This window comes from Crocodylus porosus, unplaced genomic scaffold (assembly GCF_001723895.1).
Source record: "Crocodylus porosus isolate Cpor-Errol unplaced genomic scaffold, CroPor_comp1, whole genome shotgun sequence".
NCBI classification, from domain to species: Eukaryota; Metazoa; Chordata; order Crocodylia; family Crocodylidae; genus Crocodylus; species Crocodylus porosus.
The window spans coordinates 102277307-102301859 of record NW_017728943.1 but is presented as its reverse complement, the minus strand read 5'-3'; the positions used below and the strand labels follow the sequence as shown (position 1 = coordinate 102301859).

Sequence of the window (24553 nt, the reverse complement as noted above, 5' to 3'; positions counted from 1 at the left end):
GCCAGTTGGTCTCCGCGATGCACGTTTCATGCCGTCTGCCTCGTCCACTCACTGGCAGGATAGAAGAGAAAACCACCTGTGCGCCCATCTCCTTCAGCACGCACGCACCTACCTGCCTATTCGTAGGCAGGCTATCCAGAGGAGAAAAAAGCACCCTGAGAACTTGCTCTGCCAGCACTTGCCAGCAAGAGGAGTAGGAGAGCTGGTGGCAGAGGTTGTCATCCCCTTACTCTCCTCCCCAATACTACCACCACCATCTTCAGCTGTGCTGCTAATGAGAAGTGAGCTCTGAGTTCAGTAGCTAAGCTCCCCTGGGTGAAGGATGCCCTGTGCAGAGGAGGAGCAACAGGGCTTGAAATCTCCAGGGACATTTTGTGAGGTGCTTTCGTGTATGTGCTTTTCCTTTGTCCCCAGCACATTCCTACTGTGTATAAGTAAGCCACGTCATGCTGAGTATTTGTGTCCATCTTATTTCCCCTCTGGGAAAAGATGCTTAATGGCTCCTTAAAAGAGCAGCCTGGAAGACTGGTTGGGGAAAGGGAGGAGGGATAGTGAGTCATGACATCTGCTGAGCTATCCTGGGGCAGCAGAATTCAGCACGAGTCAAGAGTCCCCTTGCAGAAAGGGGGAAAAAGGAGGAGAGCTGCCCACCCTGTGAAGCTGGAGACCTGTGGAAACATACAACATGCTGAAATTAAAGCATGATACAAAAGAGGTGCATCACTTAACAAGTGATATCTTTGTGGCTGGGTCACCATATTTACAGCTTGTTATTGGGTGATAAGTTGCTTGAATGTGTAACAGGTTACAATTTATTGCTCCATGAATACATTAATTGCACTTTAGATGTAAAGTCTGTCAGGAGTCTCTAATTTAGACAGCATTCTCCAGAATTGGTCACTGACTGAAGATTTATCAAATTAGGATTTAAAAATTCACAAGCAAAATAAATAGACATTTTCCTGACAACTTGTTTTCCTTTCTGTGGAATAGCCTCAGGTTTTTTTATTTTATTTTCATTTAACATGAAGTGGCTAAGAAACTTGTATCATTTGGAGCTTCCTAGCCAATTCCAAGTCTCTCTAGGAGCCCTGTGGACCAGATGACATGGCTTTATAGGCCATATGCTTAATATTCCTGGTTTGTTCTGATAAAATCTGAGAGTGAAAAGCTGTCTTTGTTGATATGTCACATTTGCCATTGACCCCAATAGGACCAAGATTTCATTCTTTATTGCATTTATAAATGTAACTTTGGTCCATAGTAGGTTTTGTGTCAGTTTTATTTTGTATTTAGTACTGCTGTTCTTTTCTATGCAGGTGGCATTGATTACATCCTCTGCAGAATCTGTTTATAAGCTCTTTCGGGAGCCTTCTCAACAGGTGGCACTTGATGTTTACTTTGTGATTTCTTTTTCTTCAAGGGATGTGCTACTTCAGAATTTTGAAAGCTATAAGCCAGAGGTTCAAGATCTGATATGTGTTGCTGATCATTTAGGTTCACTGATGCAGTATGAAACACCAGGGTTTCTTCCAAATAAGCGAATACATAGAGGTATGCCTTTTGCTTTGCCAGTAAAGTAAGCTAATTGAACCAAAACAATGTGCAAGTATAAAACTATTTTATTATGGTAATATTTGAAATAAATCTGTCCATTTTGTTCAAATAAAATTTACAAATGACTGTATCTTATATATTCATATATAAATACTTTCAGAACTGGTGTGATTTGCCCTGATATGGGAAGCCATGAAGTCATGCGTTTATATTGTATTCCTACTAGCATTCATACTGATGCTTCTTTTTCTTTTGAATATATTTCTTACCTCTCTGGTGGAGTTCCCTCATCTGTAAAATGGGAAGTCTGAGTGGACTAACTGGTTCTGTATTCTTTGTCATCCAGCAATGGGACTGGCTGCTTTAGAAGTAATGCAGGCTGTGCAACGGACATGGACAAACTCAAAAGTTCGAATGAATGGGAAAACCAGACTGATGCAATGGAGAGATATGTTTGACATTGCTGTGAAATGGCGAAGGTAATGCTAAAAGAGCTTCCAAGCCCTTAACTTGATACGGGTACAAGTTCTCATTGGCTAGAGGCCTGAATTTAAGACGGACTGAACAGTCACAGGTTTTGCATTAGTGATAACTGAATAACTTATAGAAGTGGTGGATGTAGATCCAATAGCACTTAGAGACCTTGGCCAAGTTGGGTCTCTGTTGTGCTAGGCTACGTACAGATACAATATAAGAGAGTTCATACTATTACAATCTGATCACCATCTAACAGATAGGTGAAACAAACAAATGGGTGAGGACAAGGTCAGAGGAGGTATACTAACAGTAATAGAAACAGTTTTAGCATGGGCTGACTGTGCAGAATTATTGTGTAACTTATCAATCAGGATCAGTAATAAGGCCTACTCCAAAACTTCGAAATATGTTGGTGAGATAATATTGAAATTTGCATTTCTGCTTTCTGCTCTCTACTTGTTTTATGGCTAAATGGAAGACTTCGGTCTTGAGCCATCTGGCACCACTTTGGAGCTTTTAGGTTAGAGCAGGGGGAACTGAACAGCTGTTCAGCTCTTGCTAAGTGATTGCACTCAGATACCACAGCAAGGTGGAAACTGTGAGGGAAAGCATGTATTTTAAAATTGTCAGTGAGTGTCTTTCTTAACTTTTGTTCCACAGTTTGTATTAGTGATGCCTGTTAGTTAAACCCAAGCTATGAAAGACTGCAGGATGTATTGTAGCTTTACGTTCGTTTAGCTAAAGTTATTAGCTAGACAGTTTTGAAATTAAATCTGTGAGAAGTTTTTGAGTTTCTTTTTTCCTCTTGTAGTTTGTACGTGCTTCCATAAGGAAGAAACAACTGATTTTGCCATTTCTGAAGCCAGCTTTCGCATAAAAGCATTGGTGCATGAGCCAGCTTTTCAGAACCACACATTCATTTTTAGAAAATGTACTTCAGAAACTCTCACAACTTTCTCTCTTTCCAGATTTAAAATATTACCTATCTTTTCAGGATAGCCGACCCAGACCAACCTGTGCTTTGGTTAGATCAAATGCCTGCTCGAAGCCTTAGTAGAGGCTTTAATAACCACATCAATCTAATCAGGTATGAAGGCTTTGTCCAATCTTCTTGTTTATGTTAGGAATTGGACCAAAATATGCAGGTTGCTTTTGAGCTAATACAGCTGACAGTGTTCAGCTTATGTATGCTGCTTGTTGTCTTTTTCTAAGGTGACCAGGTTTTTATTTTTTTTCTCTTCCAATAGGATTTTTGGTTTTTTGGTTTTTTTTTCATTCATTAAAAACCAAGTTTATATTCCACCCATGATTTTCCTCCCTCTTCTCTGTTATCTTAATGTTTTATAGCTTTATTTTAGAAATACGTTTAGGCCTGAAAAGCTAATTTTTCATTCTATTTTATTTTAATTATTGCCAAATTAAAACACCTGCCTTTTGCACTTAAAGTAAAACACATCCATAGTTGTTTTAAATTCCATGAGCACTACTTCTGGAAGGTGACGCTACCAGCAGTGATGGCACAGTAGTGTACAAATCTTCGCTTCCTGCTTTGTAACCATTAGTAGAATTACATGGTGCTATCAATATTTCAGAGCGGAAAGTTTAAAGGATAGGTATCAAAATACCTGGCCTAAGACATTGAAAGGTAAGATGTGCACTGTGGAAAAAAAAGGTTTTGACACACAGATTCAATTGTTGTACGTCCCCTCTTCTCCCATACTATAAGACTTCATATGGCAAGCTGTACTGCTCCACCTCCAAGGAAGCTGTGGGGCAAGTAGAGACACTTGGCAAAATCACTGTCAATCACAGGGGCAGATGTGTTTGTAACCAGGTTCCATCCTCTTTCCATCCTCTATGGGAAGTGTAGACTCTTTGCTCTGTCTTGCTACTTGTATGCCTGACTCTGTTTCTCAGAAAGAAAGGGAAAATGTGGGACGATAAGAGGATGAAAAGGCCTTTTTCAGTATTTTGCAAGAGTGTGGAAATTGATGTTTCAGGTTCCTTCTACACAGGATAATGATGCTTTTTCCTCATATCTCATGCCATTTTGGGGCTCTTTCAGTTGGACTCAGCACATGCTGGCTTTTCTGTGAGGTATAGTTAAAGTGCTGTTGAAACTGTTTTGGCTCTGCAATTGCAATAGCTGCCTCCAGCTTCTTAGGAAAGTGTTGTGTTTATGCTTCCAGCTGGTACATCCTGGATCAGTCTCTCATCTGTGCTTTTCCTTCCTTTTTTCTCCCACCAACAGTGCAGCAAGGTCCCAACTCCATTAGTTCACAGCTTTACCTGGGTTTTTCCTGATATGAGAGAGAGATAGCTTGAACCCAGTTTATGCCATTAGTACAAAGAAAGAAATTGCTCTTGCCCATGTTTTTAGCAGGATAGAAAGAGTATCTGATTTACAGAGTTATTTCTCTGTTCTTGACCTTCAGTTCAACGATCTTGGCTATTCCTGATAATCAGCGTTCCCCATGTGGCTCTCTCTCATCAGGTAATATAGCAGATGTACCTAGTAATTCCTGTAGTAGGGAATGCTTAGTAATGAAGCTCTGTACAGCTGTACCTTTGTAAGATGCCAGCCCAGACCTTTCCATCAGCAGTGCTTTCTTAGCAGGAGGATTAATTTTATACCCTAGCATAAATTACTGTGTTTTAAAGGGTCTATATATCCTATTATGCTTCTCCATCAGTAGTTTCTGTGCATTAATTTTCGAAACCTAGTCCATACCCATTTAGTCTGTGTGGATACTGTTTAGATGCACGCTTTGTAGACATTGTTGTCTGGGTCTGCTTTCTCCTTTGCCAAATTCCTTCCCAAGAATAGCCCTTTAATCTGGAGTCAAGTGAAGAGAAGGAAGAATGGAATCTGATATCTCTCAAGCTCTGCTCTCTAGACAATCTCCATCTGATTCTGACATGCCACTCAAAAGATGAGCTGGATCTGCAAAATGAGAATCGCTCCTCCACTTGTAGAGAGAGGTAGTTAACCATGTTAGAAGGCAGGGGAGAGTAGCACTTTAGAAACCAGCTTAGCATCTAACCAAGTAGGCTGTTGCCTATGAAAGCTTATGCCTCTCTGAACCAGTTTGTCTGTAAGATGCTATCGTGCAGTGCCTTCTGCCATTCCTCCCCTGGTGTACATTTATCAACTATAAAATAGCTCACAGTGTTACTAATTAAAATATTCATAAATAAGCTTAATTAATTTTTTTTTTTGCAATAAATGGGACTTTTAATTTTGGACTGTTGTTGCAGGTGCTTTCAAGCATTCATTTTCAGGCAGTTTACACTTGAATGTTACATTTGTTACTATAAGGCTAAAGGTTAAATTTTATAGCAATAAAAGTTATCCAACTTCAGTTTGTCAAAACAAAGCCTTCTTGAAAGCCTACATTTTCAGGCAACATTAAGATTGGAGACTGTCTGTATTCCTATAGATATGTAAAGACATCCACTCCTGAAATTTATACCTCTTGGAGTTTTAGGGCTTTCTAAAAGATGGCAGTGCCTCTACAGCAGAAATTTGAAGCCACACCAGCACTTGAGCTGCTAACTGGTTTCCTACTTGATTTATTATCATTGTTCGTAGCTAAACCCAGTATCATACAGAACTGAAATGATACCTTGGTTTTCTAAGCAACTGAAAGAGCCTATGTTTGTATTTTAATTCCTTGACACTTCTGCCTGTTGTACGTAACATTTTTATGTAGGATGAAAGATGATGGGACGTACAACAAGAGCAAATTATGTATTAGTGGTTGTTTGCCATCATCCTTCCTCTCACCCTTTTCCTTGCTTTTTCTGTTCATGCATGCATTTATATAGTCTTATTCCATTCAGGTTTTAGTCTGCCTTTCAAGCATCTGGTTCTGTCACTTACTCTGAGAGCAGTCCTGTTTACACTCTGGAAAATAAGATACTAAACAGTGAGTTAGGGTGCCAGAATCAGGCCCCAATTAATTATGGAAAGGGGATGGAGACTGGCTATATATAGGTATCCTGCAATTGACAGTGTTTTTGCCTCCTTTTATGCATAGCTATAACACTTGCTTTATAAAATCTTGTTTTGTAGAGAGGGAGAAGAGGAAGGACTCCTACAAATGCAGTAATGGTATGTAATTTTCCATTTCAAGGCATTATGAAACAGCTATAACCTGAACAGACCTTTTAAGAGTTTATAGGGTAATTCCCAGCGTTCCAGGAAAAAGGTATTCAGTCACCTATTTGTTTACAAGGATTGCTTATGAACTCATTAAATGTTTACTGTAGTGCACGCTTCTAGAAAATATTTAAAAAGCAGGTGGGGTTTTGTGAATGTATGTAACTGTTTGTTTCCTGAAAATCTCCTGGCAGTTGAAATTTTTGGTACAGTCTTTTACATAATCATTTCTTTTTAAAAAGGTTGCACACCCCTCAGACCCTCTTTTTTGTTCTGCAGTGTTTTAAGCTATTTCACGATATCCCAAATCAGGGAAAATTTCAATTAAAAACCCCCTTTATTTTTAAAAGATTGCAGTTTAGTGTGTTGGGTACTTGGGAGCTTTTAAAGCAAACTTGTTCACGAGTACATTCTTGAATACAAGATGAGGTATTTTGCCCCAGTCAACATGGGGGGTGGGGGGGACGGGACACACACAACTCTCGTTTTACACTGGTATACAAGAAGACCTCACTAAATACATTGTCATTAAACTGCTGCCAAAAGCACTATGTGCTCAGCAATGTAAACCAACTGTGAAGTTGATTGAATACAGTCAACACTGAGCATGACTATAAAACACATGTCCCACCCTAGGCAAACATGCTATTGATGGGAACTGTGTGCATGTGTCCCTTCAAAAAAACAGGAGGGCATTCCCTCCATAGAGAACTGGCACTGGGCCTGGAAGTACTGCAATACCAGGCTGGCACCAGGAGGGCCAGAGCCAGCCCTGACACCCTCCCCTTGCTGCCAAAAAGAACAGGTTTAATTTATTAGAAAATGTTAAATTTCAGGTGACGCAGTTCAAGGCAGAAGGAAATACAGAAGACCTGAGCAAGGGGCTACACAGTAGAGGGTGAGGGTTGGGATGGGAACATAAATAAGTTACATATAAAGCTTGTAGCTGACAAAGTCTGGGTGTGAGGGTGTGGGAAGGGGAAAAGAAGAGTGGGGAATGCAATGCTTGTACAGTGAGTAATATATCGGAGACCCTGCACAACGATGGCACATTCGAGTTGGGAGATGGTTCATAAAAACACTCGTACAGTTCCAGATAACAGCATGTGGGATACAATTGTGAGGGCAGGGAATAGTCCAGGGTGAACAAAGTCCTTGGAGTTCATTAGGTGTAGCAGAAGGGGGCAATCAGGCAGTTCCCCCCCCCCCCTCGCCCTGTGTCACTTCCTGTCGTCAGTCTGTTGGGGTCCACGTACTGGCACTGTCCTGTGATGTGCTTCACATAGATGTCCCTGGATCAGCAGGTGGTGTCAGATACCATGAGGTGCTGCATCAGGTTGGCATAGCGGTGGGATACACGACAGATGCACAGGATGCTTTCAGTGCTGGGGTCCCATGCTGTGAGTGCCCCAGTGATCAGCACCTCAACTGTCTCATCATATCCCTAGCTTCTCAGAGTGTCCATCAGCAGCTGGTATTTTTCTTATTTCTGCTTGCAGGCATTAACAAAATCTTGCTGCTGGTTCTCAAATGGGATGGTGACATCTACCATCATTATGCACTTGCTGTCCTCCTTGGTCACAGTGATATCTGGGCACAGCTGGCTCTCGCAGCCTGGGGCAGGATGGTTGCTCCAGAAGCAGCCGGTGCACCTATTTCTTGAGCAGCTGCCAGACCTCAGCATCCTCATTCTTGAGGGGGGCCTTGGGGACTGCTGAGCCCCTCAGGATGAACGCAATGCGGGGTATGAGAGAAGTGTTCAACACATCTATCTTCTGTCAGGGAGACAGCAGGGACAAGTCCAACTTGTGGGCATCCTGTACAATCCCACAAATGTTCTCTTCCAGCATCTGCTTTGCCTAGTGTCTGGTGGGCATTCCCAGGTGGATATAGGTCTCTCTGTCTCTCAAGTGCCGTATCTGCTTGCCCTGGATGGTGAGGCTGGAATCCAGGATAGTGTTGTTCTTCCTGCAGTCAGTGTGCTGAGAGGTGCACTTGGCAGTGTTGAGACGGAGCCTCATCCACTTATATGTCTCGGAGCTGATGTCCAGCATCCTCTGTAGCTGCTTGATGTTGCTGGTGAGGAGGACCAGGTTTTTCCATGTAGCCCAGAATACTCAGCTTCCACTGATAGAAGTTGAGACTTCTTCACACCAGACCAGATGGAGATGTTGTACACCTTGCCCTCTGATGACTGGATGGTAGTGGTGCAACCATTGTAGAGCTCCCACACCAGGTTGATGGTACTGACCGGCATCCCAAGCTCTCAGAGGGTGTGAAAGTTGTGGCACTGGGACATGGAGCTAAAGGCATTGGAGATACCCAGCCATGCCACTGCGCATGGCCTTCTGGCTCTCCGGGCATCATCCAGTGTCATCTGGAGTGCAAAGTTGTGTTTGGAGCAGCCTTCATTGGAAAGAAAGCCTTTCTGGCTCAGGCTGATGGCTTGCTTGGTCACTGCCCAGTCGATGATCTGAGCTGCCAAGCAGTTGGCATGGAGTTTGTAGAGTGGAGCACCGGGTGATGGGCCTCCAGTTGCCTGGGTATTTGGTTTACCTTTCTTGTGTATTAACACTGATCACTTTCTTCAGGGGACTGGGCATGCAGCAGAACTCCCTGCACTGGTTGAAGAACAGGATCAGGATGAAGCAGCCTGGGACCTCCTTTAGCAGGCTGTACCTGATGTTGTCTTTGCCGGGTGTGGTGTCTCTGGTCCTGCTCAGGTGGGCCTCCACTTCCTTTGGAGTGAAGGCTGCTCTGAACCCCTCTGTGGAGCCAATGGGGGTCAGGGGTCCAACAGATGCAGGGCACAGGGTGGCTGCTTCCACCTGGGGGTTGAAGATGCCATTGAAGTAGTTGAATGGGGTCTCCTGGGGTATCTGGCAGAATGCAGAGGGTCCATCCATGATCTCTCACATCTCCTTGGAGCAGTTGGACTGCTACAGCTTCTAGATCTTAGACACTGCTTCCAGGTCTTAGCACTGATGCTCAGGTTGTCTTCTAGGCTTGTGCTGGTGTTGTGCTGGCCTGGCTGCTGTTTCCAGAGGGTTGCCTGGGTCTGGCAGCTTCTGACAGCTCTTTGGTGAGCTGGACCACCTAAGCCTCAAAAGTCTCGAATGTGGTGGTGTTGGTGAGCTCCTCCGTTCAGATGGCCTGCCCAGGTGTGGGCAGCCTCTGTGAAAGGACAGGCTCTCTGGCTCTGGGTTGTCCTGGAGAGGTAGGTTGGTAGCTTCGGGTGGTTCCTGGGCTCCACAGCACAGGCTGCTAGGAGCTATGATTGTAGCCAAAAAGGCTGATGGAAACCTATCCCAAGGGTAGGGTAATGTGCAGCCCAGTTGAATGGTAGTGTCCATAGCTCTCAGTCTCCCTCAGCATCGACTCTTTTTCAAGTAATGGTGAGCCACAACACTGAATACACTGAAGTTTTGACTTCCTCTTCACTCCCAGAGCTGAGCTTTTCTTTTTCATATTCTGCCTTTTCCATTTCCAATGAGTCCTGTTTTTTTTTTCTCCAGAATATCTAGCAAATATCACCAAACCAGGCCATACACAGTGCATTCAGAAGCTGTCTGTAGCCCATTCTGTCAGCCTGGCGCATATTAGTGTGGCCTTACCCTCCATGGAGTAGAGCTGGACCATGTTGCCCTGTTCCTCATCTACATATAAATATTTGGAGCCTCCCAAGACTTATGACAAGAACACCAGTTCCAGTCATAAGCAAGGGTCTAATAAGCACATGGATCCTTTGTGGGGGGTATCTGGAGTACACACACAGTGAGCTATGGGGTTACCAAGACCTCAAATGCTGCTGACTTGTGGGGACCAGCCCAATGAACTGCATGGTAAATCATGAGCCTTTTGGTTTTGGATTAATATGCATAGTTTGTATGCTGTGTAAGTAAGTGCTAAAATGTTCCTCAGAAGTGTGCTTATGGAATACCTGTGCTCAAATGTGTATCATTTTCAAAAAAAGGTAATGTGCATCAATCCTGGTTGAACTAACTGTATAGTCACTATATGCAAGTTGCTATAGCCATGTTTAATTTCTAGGTTATTGTTTTCAAGTTTGCTCCTCACTTCTGTGTGCTCAGGGAGAGCAGGGTGTGACAGTATGGAGAGTGGAGTCAGGGGAAAAAGGTGGGGGAAGCGAAGAAGAAAGCAGCTGTCTAATGTTCCGGAGTTATTTTCCCTGCTGTAGCAGTTGGGGGGGAGGAGGTACAGATTCAAGGCAGACTTCCAATAATTAGCTTCTATACTTGGCAAATTTAACAAATTTATAAATTTTTCCGTATATAGAACCTAACTAATGGCAGGTCATCTTATAATCAGAGTCATCTTCTATTGGGGTAAATATGGTAGTTTGTTTAAAAGAAAATTATAATATCATGCCAGCATTCAGAGTAATTCTGTTAAAGTAGGATTTCTGCTTTATCTTTCCCGTGTAAATAATTGCATAAGAACAACTTACTTCTAAATGCAGAAGTACATATTGTACATGTTGTAATGTTGTACACATTACTACATATTACTAATATGTGTACAGGTTGTACACATTACTACATGTTATAATTGTATACGTATTACTGCACAAAAATGCCGGCAATAGTAAGGTAAAGCACATGCAATGTAAACTTATGAAATCTAGCAAGTACAGTAAGACTGAAAATTTTGCAGGTTCTATGTTAAAAATGAATGGGGAATTTTCCTGTGCAGACAAACCTTTGATTATGCTTCTTCTAGTTTTCCTTGCACCAGTGTGTAGAAATAATGCTTTTATGTACCATATATAAAAGCTAGTTTTATAGTATACTATTCTGTCATTTTTATAAGATACATTTTTAAAATGTTTTTTATCTTTTACCAACAGGGGACAGGTCATTAACATGAGATATCTAGAATATTTTGAAAAAATTCTTCATTTTATCAAAGACAGGATCCTTGTTTACCATGGGTAAATAATTTAATTTTTACCTTATTAATATCAATTGAATCTGTCATGCTTGTCATATAGAGATTATTCCAAAATGTCTGAGGGATATTTTTTAGTTTCAATTTTAGCTATACCTGAGTCCTCTTACTAATGGGAGAAACCTGTTAATTGCCACTGAGAGGAAAAATAGTGAATTATAATTATCCACCCTTCTGATCTATTCTTGTAGGGATTGATATTATTCCCATTTTACAGAGACAATGTGTTGTTAGTAGGATATGGGGGAGTAGTTCTCCACTGATCTTCAGAAATTATTAATTACTTTGAAAGTAGGTAGATACTGCAAAAAATGCTAAATTATTTGGTTGTTGTGTTTGTGTTGAAATTGTTGCCTCCTTTTTTCAGTGCTAATAATCCCAAAGGAGTATTAGAAATTCGAGAAGCCTTGGAAAAGGTACATAAAGTAGAAGATCTTCTTCCCATAATGAAGGTAATGTTTTCAACAGCTTTCAGCTGATGAGTGAGAGAATGTAAGTGAAAATGAGAACTGAATGCCTAATGAATAACTAGAGAAGCTGTGATTTATATTCTAAAGAATTAGTAAACCAATCAGATCTGCAAATCTGCACAGTTAAGCTTATATGAGGTTTTGTTATTTAGAAGCTAAAAAAAAAACCTGGCTTACTGTACAACGATAAGTGAACAAACTGAAAATTACTGTCTGTAGGTTTGGGAGCATGAACACTGGAAAAAAAAAATCAAACAAAGCACCTCAGGGTCACTGGTTTGCATGCTGTCTAGAGTAGTGATAAGCACAAGTAATCACCCCTTAATGACTGATAACTAGTCTGAAATGAAACAGTGGTTTGCTTTCTGCTTTAATGGAAGAGTGCCAGAATCACAGAAATCTCCAAACAGTTTTGAGCACCCTTGAAGGCAGGCTCCAAAAGGTCTTGGATTATATGGCACAAAGTGCTCAACTCTAGGAACAATTTGGTCCTTCCAGTTAATGGTTGAGTTCTAAGATTTTGTAAGTATTTCTAACTTAGGAAGAGAGGTAAGGATTTCAGCTTTTGGCTATACAGCAGCAAGAAATTAAAAAAAAAACAAACAGATTTCAGACTGGAACAAAATTTGGGAAGAACTATTCCTTCTAATCCAAAGTAGGGCAATTCAGACTGGTCAAATATAGTGGCATTGTATAGGGTAGTGGTTCTCATCCTTTTTAGACTTGAGATATTCCGCCATTATTTTTATGAATTGAGCAGCACCTCATTTCAGAAACAAATTTATTTATTGTTGTGCTTACCTGCTTGGAAAGGGTACAGCAAGGAGAAAGAGTAGCCAGAAGGGAAGAGGCTGCATTTATTTCCTTATTGGAGCCTGTGCTTATCTCCTCTCTCCCAGCAGCACTCTTCAAAGGCTATACATGGTCCCCTGATTGAGAATCACTTGTATAGAGGTGCCTGAGCTGTCGCTAAACAAAGCAGCCTGGATGCAGTAGCACAGAAACCTGTTTGGATTAATATACTCTGCTGCTTATTAAAGCTGGATTGTTTCTGGTAGCTTGGATATCTTTACTGAATTCTGTGGACTAGACCAGTGCTGTTCAACTTCTAAGAGGCTGAGGCTGTATGCCCCCCAGGCTTCACAAGCAGGGATAGCACACCTTGTAAACAACTCACACTGCATAGCGTCCCTACCCCTCAACTGCACTGTACATCTAATTGCATCCTCCTCCCACTGCTGTACCAAGCACCCATAATCTTTCCCCTTCCCCAACACCACGTATGTGTAATCTAGGTTCACACTCAACTCCCTTCAAGGCACCTCGCCGCATTGTACTATCATACCCCCTTGGGCAAGCTGAAAGTGGAAGCCAGAGGAAGGAGGGGGAGCCTATAGGCTCTGTCTGCTATTGCAATCGGAGCAATGGGAAAAGTGGCAGCTGGGTAAGAGCCTGGAGGCTGCAGTTTAACCCCTCGTAGACCACCAGTTGGACAGCCCTAGTTTAGACCTACAGAAAATTTCACAGAAGCTTCATGATTCTCAGGGCATACCCTGATCCTTTTTCTTCAGGGTGTTCCAATAGGAGTTGCAAATGTCACATTTTGTTTTTGTTTTTAAAATCATGGATTAGGGATTGTATGGAGTTTTGGGAGATTTGAGTCCACTAGGTGGACTCCTAGTGATCTCAGTTTTTAGGTAGGAAACCCAGTAATCACATTTTTGAAGTACAAAAAATGGTAGTGAAACCACAGGTAATATGAGTTGGATCAGACAGCCTGGTGTTTATTACTATGATATTGAATATTATAAAAACAGCTTTCTTAAGAAAAAGGCACTGAGAAAATATGGTTAATTTGATTTAAAGGCACAGATTAGTACAGAGAGAGGCACCCAAATATGTAGTGAACTGTCAATGATTTAGCTTGAACTCTAAGGTCTGTTCCTGAATATTGGCAGCAGATTTTATTCCTGGTTTTCATAACCTGTTAATTTTGATCTGGTTTGGATCTCCTGTATGCCATTCTAAATTTGTACATGTCATATTGGTATTCTGTTTCTCAGTAAAAAGCTTTTAAAATTTTTAAATGAACTCCTCTTGGCTAATACACATACAACTGCATAATTCATACAGTTGAATTTTAAAATACAGAGATGCAAAAGAGGTTCACTAAGTAGCTATAATGAAATATTTATTAATGCCATATGGATAAATTAAGTGAATGTGTTGTTTCTGATGCAGTCTGGTTGTTCAAACAGCTGCATAATTTTGTATGTCAAATGGAAACTTGACTTGCATTTATTTGAATGCTGTTTATAACTGACACGTTAATAATGACTTTTATCTGAATTTTTATTTAAATAATTTTTCAGCTTTTCACAATTTGAAAGCTGTATGCTCCCCTTGCACTGCTGCCTGGTGAGGATAAAATATGCAAAAGGTTATTGAATGTAATTAGGTTTCAGCTAGGGAATTGTTGAGAACTATGTTCTGTAATCCAATTTAGGCTAACATACTTGCTAAGTATAAACATAAAATGCAGCCTTTAAAACTTCTGCACTCACATTAACAAGCCAAATGGTTGGGATCATAATGGAGTTGGGAGAAATCTGTTGTCATCTGAATAGTTCTGGCTTCTCTTATCTACTAGCTTTTTTTTGTTTTTATAGACAGTCCTGTCATATATTAAGCATGCAGCCATAAAATGGAACTGCAGCTTCTTTCATTAACATTTTAAGATATTTATATGGTAAGAAAAGAAAGCAAAGATGTCTTTGTGAAAGTGAGTGATGAATTATTCATCACTCTTTCTCATTTAGGAGAAAACATAGCTGCTCTTGGTGTTTCTTGTTAAATCTCTCAGCCAAAACCTACTGTTACGGAACAATGGATAATATGCCTATCCTTCTGCATTCACTATATAATAGTAATCTAACAAAATATAGTCTAGATGAAAGTACTATAAGATAGATACACAACTAGTGGGATCACCACGCTCAAAGAATAGTTACAATGGTTTGATGTCTAAATGAGAGGAGATAACAAGAAGGATTTTCATTGGTCTGTCCTGGGTCTCATACTGTTTGGTATCTTCATTAATTGATATCGAGGATGGAATTGCGTGTACCCTTGTCAAATGTGCAGCTAAAGCCAAGCTGGATGGAGTTGTAGACACTCTGCAGGGATAGGATTATGATTCAGAATGATACTAATGAAATGAAGTGGAATTTAATCAGGTGAAATTCAGGTGAAATAAGGAAAAATGCCAAATCCTGCACTTTGTATTTGTGCATGTGATTGTTCCATCAGATTGGAGAATAACTGACTAGGTTGTAGTACTGCTGAAAAAGACTAGGTTAGTGGCCCATAAAGTGAATAGAAACCAACAGTGTGCTCTTGCTGCAAAAAAAGGCTAATGGCCTTCTGCAAAAGGCAAAGATTTTTGTAGTTGATACCTTTTATTTGACCAGCTGCATGATTGGGATGAAGTTAGACAGGCTTTTGAAGAATGCCTTGCATGTGAAAGCTTGTCGAACTTTATTACAGCCAGGCAGTTGCTCCAATAAAAGATATCACCTGCAGAAATCCTGCCCCTCACAATTTCCCTGGACCATCATGGCAGCCACATCACTCTAATGCTACTAATAACATACTGAGCTTAATAAATATGAGTTTCTCTTGCAAGTGAAAGGTGATCCTTCCACTCTATTCAGCCCTTGTGAGACCTCACCTGGAGTACTCTGTCCAGTTTTGGGCACTTCATTTCAAGAAAGATGTGAACAAATGAGTTCAGGTCAGAGCAACAAAAATGATTAGGTCTGGAAAATAGGGCATATGAGGAAAGGCTGAAAGAAAGGGGATTATTTAGTGTGAAGAAGAAGAGTACAAGATTTCATAAAAGTCTTCAATAATAATCCTTCAGGTATTTGAAGGTATTTATAAAGGGGATGGAGATAAATTATTCTCTGTGGCTGCAGGGGACAGGACAAAAAGCAATGATCTTAAATTGCAGCAAGGGAAATTTAGGTTGGATATTAGAAAGAACTTTCTCACTATAAAGGTGATTTCATACTGGGACAGATTACATAGAGATTGTGGACTTTGCATCCATTTGAAGTTTTTAAGAGCAGATTAGACAAATACTTGGCCAAGATGCCTTAGACCAGCAGTGCCCACAGCCACCATGGCACCCCCCAAGGTTTATTTAGGAGCCTGCGTAGGATTGATTGGATTGATCTAAATACTTTAATATCTATTGATCTAAATACTTTAATGTTCATGTTGGTGCCTGCTGCTTTTTCTTTTAAATTCGAATGTGCCCTTGGGCGCATAAACGTTGGGAACACCTGGCTTAGACAAAGATGATTCTTCCTTGAACAGGGTTGGAGTCTAGTTTACTTCCTGAATTCCCTTCCAGCCCTATTTTTTCCATGAATTTGATTCTAATAGTTCTTTCTTTTCTTGAAAGCAGTTTAACAGTAAAACGAGAGATGGCTTTACTGTCAACACAAAAGTCTCCAGCCTTAAAGATCCAGGGAAAGAATATGATGGATTCACAATTACAATAACAGGAGATAAGTAAGTTTGCTTTAAAATCGCATACTTTTTATGGTTTTAATTGCCAACAGTGAAATGTTCCTTGACAATGAAATTGCAGCAGAAATTAGTTTTTTGCTCTAATTATGAATTTACATATGCATGATTAGGATCTTTTCTAATTTTCATTGGGTGAAGAAAAGCTTTACCATGATCTCTTCTAAATATACTTTCGTACCTGTTTTGAGATATTTTGATTCCTGTTTTTTGTACTGGGGAGACAAGGAAGGAACACAGATAATATTTCCAATGTAGGCTAGATCGTTTGCAGTGATTTAACCCCACTGAATCTAGAAGTGATTCTCTGTGCTGTTTGTAGTAATTAGCAGTATCAGGACAATTTGATTTTTGTAGTGTAAATTAACAGAATAAAATCACGCTGCGAATTCTAGTGCTGAAACAGAAAACTACTGATGAAGTTCTGTTGTTTTAGCCTACTGTAGCTTGCTCATTTGGGTGTGCTGCCCATTTGTTCTCCTAATTCCAGAAGAATCCTTGGCAAAGAGTTGAAGTAGTGAGAGAGAATATTAGTCTTTCTGTGGTTTGATTGAACAAATTTCAAGAGTTTGATATATGTTCTCTTTGTGTTTAATATATGTGTTTAGAGTTGGGAACGTATTGTTTTCAGTGGAAACTCAGACAACAGAAGAAAGGACACAACTGTATCACGCAGAAATAGATGCACTATATAAGGATCTGACAGCTAAAGGAAAAGTACTAATTCTATCTACAGAGCTTGGGGTAAGGTTTTTTTTATGTAGATGATTAATTCTTTTATGGAATTCAGTATTAATGCCTTTATTTCCTTTTTAAAGGTCTTTGTCAAAATAAATTCTAATAACTCTTCTGCAGACAGATTGCTTTTCTGGCACAGTTCCTAAATAAGTAATATACTTCTGGTTTAAACACAACTAGTTATAATAAATTAAATGAAAGGTTTCCATGGTTTTAAAGTAATCTAAAAAGTTGATCTGCCTTAATGCAGTATTAGTAAGATGTCAGAGATGCACACAGTATGAAGTGCTCCATCATAAAAAAAATAATCATTTTACCTTGGTTTTCAACCCCTGAAGTTCATTGCTTTCATAAGCACTATTTAATAATATTGACTAATTTGTGGAAGCCAATTGTAAAATGAGAATTGGCATAACCTGCAAAGCAATAGAATTTATTTCCAGGTTGCTTGAAGGCCTGCACAAATAGGGAAATATTCAATTAGGATTTGACCAATTCGGAGGACAGTGATTCAATTGGGATCACCATCCTGCATTGATTCAGCCGAATCAGTTTTGGAAGATTCAGTGTGGGTTGGGATTGGCCAGGCAGGCACAGCTGGGCAGCTCCTCTGGCTCTGCCTGCCTCTCCCTTGGTGGGGGTAACCATGGGAGAAGCCCTCATGGCTGCCCTGCCTGGCCCCTTCTCCTGCCTGGCCCCGGCAGCTCCCAAACCTTCTCTGGTGCCCTGCCAAGCCACGCTGCACCCATGCAATGTGACAGCTGTTGCACAGGTGCCAGGCAGGGGGGGGGCAATCCCTGCTGCCCCACACTGCACTCTGCTACAAGCGCCCAGAGGCTCTAATTGCCACTTCTGCAGCTGTTGACTGCAGAGCTTTAAAAAAAAGGGAAAAAAGCCCTGCACTCACTGGCTCTGGCAGCAGTGACTGGGGGCCTCTGAGGGCTTGTGGCAGAGCCCCCCCACCTGGCACCCATGTGGCAGCTGCCCCGTGGCATGGGTGCAGCGCAGTTTGGCAGGACACTGGGGCCCCTGGGGCTGAGTGCTGCTGGGCTCCAGCTGACTGCTGGAGCCACCCCAGCTCCCAGACAGTGCATGGCACCCTGCTGAGCCTCACTGTACCCACTCCATGGGGCAGCTGCTGCACAAGTATCAAGAAGAGGGGGGCGATTCCCCACTGCCCCACATGGCTCTGCTGTGAGCCCATGGAGGCTCCTGATCACTGCCCCAGAGCCAGTGAATGATGGGCTTTTTTTTTTCTTTTCTTTTTTTTTTTAAAGTACCGGGAGGCTGACCTGGGCGGGGAATGGGATTGGGCAGGGCAGCCATGGTGGGGTTCCCCAGCAGCTCCCCTGGCTGTGCCTAGCTCTGCCCTGGCAGGGAGAGCTGTGGGGGCTATGCCCTGCTGCTTCTTGCCCAGCCAGTGTGGGGGGGAGGGGGCACAATGCAGGTGCAGCGTGCTCTGGGTGGTGGCAGGGCATAGTCCCCGCTCCCAGTGCTACTATGCCCACATTAGCTTTGCCCTGCCACCACTTGCCAGCTGGCATGGAAAGGTGTGGAATACAGGCGCAGCAGTGCTGGGAGCAGGGGCTGTGCCCTGCTGCCGCTTGTCCCCTTGTGCCTAGAGTGAGATGTGCCCATATTCTGCCCTCCCCCCCGGCTGGGCAAGCAGCAGCAGGGCAGAGCCTCTGCTGCCACACCCACATCCTGCACTCCCCTGCCCCCCTCCCCGAGTAGTGTGCCCTCCATCCTGGCTGGGCAGCTTGTCCCAGCCCCAGTCCTTCCATTCCCCCATGTCCCTTCCCTCCCCCATACCCCAACTCTAGCAAACTTACCAGCTGGAGGCAGCTTTCAGCTGCCTGTTTAGTCTATGGCCGAATCTCTGAATTGGCTGAATCTTTTCCAAAGCCTTTCTGAACTGATTTGGAACTTTTACTTGGTCTCCCGATTAGATCCAAATTTAAAGATTCAATCCCCAAATCAGGCTGAATCTCCTCCAAATCAATTCAGCTACCAAAGCTTCACACAGTACTAGTTGCTTGTTTTCTACCTGGGTACCAGAGTGTTCTTAAACTTCTGTACTTTTTAGATTTCGGGTTCTTTTGAAATACTGTAGATAGTATTTCACCCTAATTCTGCAGGGCGGGGTGGGGGGAAGGAAAAATATTTACTTATAAATTTGTGCATCAAACTCTAATTTAACCTGGCATATTTAGTTATTTGAGATTTTCCTATTGAGGATGGCTAAGATAATTTTTCTATTGTAGGGGGAAAAATTGTGGTTGAATATTGGATCATTATTTAATGTACAAGGTTTTATAAAGCATATTAAGAGGTTATAGAGGTTTATATGCTTATAGAGGTTTCTGAATATTATTATCTTTACACTAAAGTATTACACTTCCGTTTGTTTTACCTAGGAGACAGATGCTGTGTGCAATCTAATCCTGTCTTTAGTTTATTACTTCTATAACTTAATGCCACTCTCAAGAGGATCCAGGTGAGTGATTTTCTTAGTGCATATAAATTATTCTTGGTGTATATAAATTATCCATATCTCTAATGTCTAATTGCATTGTCTGTCAAAATGTTAATACAGTAAAAGTTCCGTTAACTGGCACCTTACAAGCCAGCATGCTCTATTAACCGGCATGCCGGCTTGTAAGGTAAAGTGAAACTGGAAGTGCCCACCATGGCACTTCCGGTTTCTCAGAGCCCCTACAGCTCTGGGGCATAACAGGCTGCACGGGGCCTGTCTCCCTGTCCTGTGGGGCCCGCAGGGCCCATAGGAGGGGCAGCGATGCCCCAGACATGGCGAGAGAAGCAGTGGCCCAAACAGGCAAAGTCACTTGTTCAGGCCGCTCAATTAACCGGCATATTTTGTTATCCAGCTTCCCCCATTCCAGGGAGATGCTGGATAACAGCTTTTACTGTGTAGTGTTTACTCTTTGGACAGTTTGTTAAAGCCCGTATGATCTATATCATGACTAGTCTAGGGTGTGTCCCTCTTTACCATCCTGGTGGTCAAAACTCATTTACCCTGTTTAAATGTTTATATGTAGATAGATTTTAAAATGTATACACACCAGGAACAGTAATGAATGGTCCATCTTCATAAACTTTGGATCACTGGTTAAAATTGGGCTGTTTAGTATATTTTGCTGCTCACAGCATGCCACTCTATATCACTTGAGATAAGGTTTCCAAGGGTACGTGTAAAGGTATCTTTTAGATCAGTGATTCTCACTCAGGGTGCTGTGGCATCCTAGGGTGCCATGAGATTTTTTTTCAAGGGTGCTAGACAATGTTAGTTCCAGGACATATGCAACCAAGATTTACAAGATAAACCCAGAGATTTCAAATAGGAAGAAGCCATTGTGTTAAAAAACATTCTGATTTGTTGTGGTCTTTCTGAGTTCTTTGCAAAAGAAAAATTGCTCTGTTTTTTTCTGCAGTCAGTGAAAACTTAAGAGCTGGCTCTTTCTGAGGGGTGCCTTGAGTTTATTGAGGGATACCTTGCATATGAAAAGGTTGAGAAACACTGTTTTAGATGCATGCAGCATAATTTACCATACTGCTGGTAAAAGCAAATACCCCTTAGTAGTTATTGCAGACATGTTTCATTTTCTGACTCTATAAAATACATTTTCCTTAATTTATGCCTTCATTTATCTGAAGCTCCAGGTTAATTCAAGGCTGCTCATATCTCCAGTCAAGGTATTTCCATTTCTGTGGCCACATTTTGCTTAACTCTTACAGTACAAATTAACTGAACCTATGTTTACCAAATTTTGAAACTGAAAATATTGAACACAAAACAAGTTTTAAAAAAAAGCAGGGGGGGGGGGGAAGAGGGCAGCTTCCTGGTCTGCTGTGATGTTCATAAGCTCTGCAAGGCCACATCTGAATTTATGGAAATAGACTGTTCTGTTTGATAGCAGGGGATGGGATGAGGAGCAGTGAACTTAATTGTAGCAAGGGAAATTTAGATTAGATACTGGGGAGAATTATATCACTCTGAGGGTGGTTAAGCACTGGAACAGGTTACCCAGAGAGATTGTGAAATCACTATCCTTCAACACTTTTAACAGCAGTTTAGACGAACACTTGACTGGGATGGTTTAGTTAGGGGCAATCATGCCTTGATCAGGAGGCTGGAGTAGATGACCTCCTGAGGTCCCTTCCAGCCCTAGTTTTCTGTGATTCTCTAGAACGAGAGTTCATTTTCCAGTTTTAGCCCTGCAGCATGTTAAGAACTCCATGGGCTTGGAATCATGATACTGAGATCTTCAGGAGCAGTGTTCCTCAACAGCTTTCATCTGCAGAATCATGGATTCAGCCCTGTGCAAAGTCAGAAGGCAAATAAAAATATCACCACTACCCCCCACCTACAGATATGAAAGCTGATTTTTTTTTTTCCAAGGTTGACAGATGTCCATATACTTCTACCTCTAACAGGTGCCCTTTTCATCTTTAATGAAACATGTTTCTGTAATGAAGAAGTAATGAATTGAATTTTGTTTGCATAATATACCATCCTAAACAAAAAGAATAATATAAATTGAAAGAGACTTGTTGTCTTTTTTTTTTTCTTTATAGTGTGATAGCTTATTCAGTGATCATGGGAGCCCTGATGGCAAGTGGAAAAGAAATATCAGGAAAAATCCCAAAAGGAAAGGCAAGTACAATATAAAAATATACTGACCAAGCCAAGAAAATGGATGTGATGCTTTTAGTTATGGGGAAGTAACAGAAGACATGAACAGGGGCTATGCATGTTTATATTGAGAGCGTGTCAGCCCATTACACCAGTAGCTTCCAGCCTTAAGGTACTTTTAAGATTCATTGCCGTCCTAGATTTTTGGGAAGACAGGTATGCTTTTCAGGCTCCTTTGTAAGCTTTGAAGCTGCAGTTGTTCAGCTTACAGTATAGACCAGTGGTTTGCAAACTTCTTTGGCCAGCAGACCACTGTCAACCCTCAGAATTTTATGAACAACTACTTACCCTAATAGTCACTACTTGAAAAGGGAAGGCCCTGTATGATCCACAATTGTTCCCAAAGTTAATGTTTGTAACCTTGAGGCCAGATTATGGTGAGCTCCTGTCTATGGCATCCATTCCAAATGAATCTGACATTTTACTTCAGCAGAATGGATATCTTAACTCTAGTTTAGAATAATTTTTTCTGAGCACATAATAGCAAGGTTTTCTTTTTATTTTCAGATGTAGTTCAACGTGCTTACAATTTACAACTTTCTGAATTGTCTGAAACCCACTTGTGTGAGAGCACCTCTCCCAAGTTTTTGCCAGAGAAATTATGATATGCTGAATTAGCTTTGTTGTTGACCCTGGAGTTTAAAGTGAAGATCTGATCTAATGCAATTCAAGTAACTCTCCCTTAGTGTATTCAGTCATATCTGCAAACTTTAATGACAGAAGCTTTTGCATCTGTTCACTCATGTTAATACTGCAGATTCAGTACAACAGGAGGAGCGAGTTGGATTACATTCCTTTTTGCATCTCTAACAGAATCATTGACACATTTACCATTGGTTACAAAACAATGGTTAAAGTAGCATTATACTGGTGAACAAAACAGTTTGACTTGCAGAAGCATTTTTGGTGGGGAATCTGTGAAAGCAAAGGAAAGAACACAGCCTTTGTCTTCAAAACAATGACTTATTAAGGCTAGTAGCATAAAAAAGATCTCTTAGTATGGAAAAATTTGAGACAATAAACAGAAAACCTTATGCTGCTCTTCATGTTGCTTGAGTTGCTCTTGAATTTGAAAATTTCTGACCAGCTTCAGGTGTGAGCTTGACCAGATGTCTTGGCTGTTTGCAGTCATTTACATGCCAGTAGTCATAAACACAATAATTGTTGACTAATTCAACACTTTGTTCAGAAATCCAGCATGGAAAGTTGGATTAGTACAAAATACTAGACATACCCAGTATTAAACTAGATTTGTTGGTACTGAATTTTGCAAGAGGACATCATCCAATACTGAAAACAAACACCAAGCCTCCCAGTTTTCTTGTTAATAGGGAATTCAATCCTTGTTTTAAAAATACATTTTATTATGGGTCTTTTCTGGTATTAAATCATTAGTGTCTGTCAATTCTTAGTAAGAGATTTGGAAGATATTCTGCATTTCACTGCAGATAAAGGGGAATAATGTTTGACAATCAGGGACTTACATTAGGAAATGCACCAGAATTTAAACCAGTAGAATTAGATTAGAGACTTCCTTCACAAATGTACTGGCAACAATTATGTATTATAAAAAGCCTTATTTTCTTGCTCTTCTTTTAATTGTGTTTCAGTTGGTTGATTTTGAAGCTATGACAGCTTCTGGTTCTGAGGCCTTTAGCAAAATAGCAAGAAGCTGGATGAATTTAAAAAGGTAAAATCTTTCTTTTTTTGTTGAAGAGAAAAAATTCAGAGCTATTATCTGGAGGTTTACATAAAAAATTGTATGTACTTCATCACTCCTTAAAAAATAGAATCTGTGATGGTCCATAGCTTGTATATTGTGCTGCAGCTATCAAGGTGAAAGCTGATGGCTGCATCCCTCTGCAAAGGCTTGCACACCTCCACATGCATCATCCCACTATAAAGGCTTACACAAGTCCACACATAATTAAAACTCCATTTAATACCTTTACTAAAGTTTGGTTTGATACATGATCTTGGTACTAAGGTGTGCGTTTTACCATTAGTCATTGTCAAGATACTAGGGTTCAGTCTATGGGCATATCTACAGTGCAGTGCTGTCCAGAGTTATCTGATCTATCTCTGGTACTAGAAGCACACTACTCTGCCCAGGTTAATTATCTCCAGTGGAGTGATGTGTTAGTATGTGTCCTGTAGACATAGACTGTGTATCACATTGTTTGAACTATTACTTTGTAAAGAATTTTTAAAAATATACAAACAAAACAATGTAACATGAACGGGCCAAAATGTAACTAAATACTCTGTCATACTTGTTCATATTATGAAATGGTGGTTTTAATGTTTAAGTTTTAAAAGTGAAGTCATGGCCCAGCCCTGAAGCCTATGAGAAATGTAAGGTGTTGCAGCAGATGGGGGTAGAGAAAACTGTAGAAAACTGACGTTGACAAGTACCCATTCTGCTTTAGTTTATACACATCAGTGAAGAGTGCCATATCTAGCTAACTACACTTGTGGTCTCAGCAACACAAAGCCTCTGAAGGCATTTATGGTGGAGGAACGAAAAAGGATTAAAATGTGAATGATCAAATTGAGGATTTAAATCCTATCACAAGACTCTTTTTAGTACATGATTTTATAAAGTCAGCAAGTACACTTTTTCTGTAGGCTAGAGAAAAATAATTATTTAGTTGAAATAATTATTTTGTTGTTAATTAGCAAGGAGTCAGGGGAGGGGCACTCTGAAGTGCTTTGGGTTAGAGTACAAGGCAATCAAGGGGTGAGAGATTTAACGGTGGGGGTCTACTACAGACCTCCCAACCAGGGAGAAGAGCTTGATCAGGAATTCTTAGGTCAGCTCACAGAGGTAGTGAAGGCTAAAGATGTGGTAGTCATGGGGGACCTGAACTTCCC

At 41.0% G+C, this 24553-nt stretch overlaps 1 protein-coding gene across 4 annotated transcripts in view; it reads left to right on the top strand.

Annotated features, from left to right (window-relative positions):
* The window catches only part of TTC13 (tetratricopeptide repeat domain 13), a 64728-nt gene that overhangs the window by 36932 nt on the left and 3243 nt on the right, over positions 1-24553 (top strand). Inside the window, exons 13-23 of one of the 4 annotated variants that reach the window (XM_019549887.1) lie at positions 1424-1554; positions 1904-2036; positions 3029-3121; positions 11064-11147; positions 11532-11616; positions 16106-16212; positions 16836-16971; positions 19383-19462; positions 21562-21640; positions 23290-23369; positions 23823-23825. In XM_019549887.1, coding sequence (XP_019405432.1) covers positions 1424-1554; positions 1904-2036; positions 3029-3121; positions 11064-11147; positions 11532-11616; positions 16106-16212; positions 16836-16971; positions 19383-19462; positions 21562-21640; positions 23290-23369; positions 23823-23825 — 1011 coding nt within the window. Of the gene's footprint in view, positions 1-1423; positions 1555-1903; positions 2037-3028; positions 3122-11063; positions 11148-11531; positions 11617-16102; positions 16213-16835; positions 16972-19382; positions 19463-21561; positions 21641-23289; positions 23370-23822; positions 23826-24553 lie in introns of all 4 variants that reach the window. The other 3 variants (XM_019549886.1, XM_019549889.1, XM_019549888.1) reach the window with 3 other exon arrangements.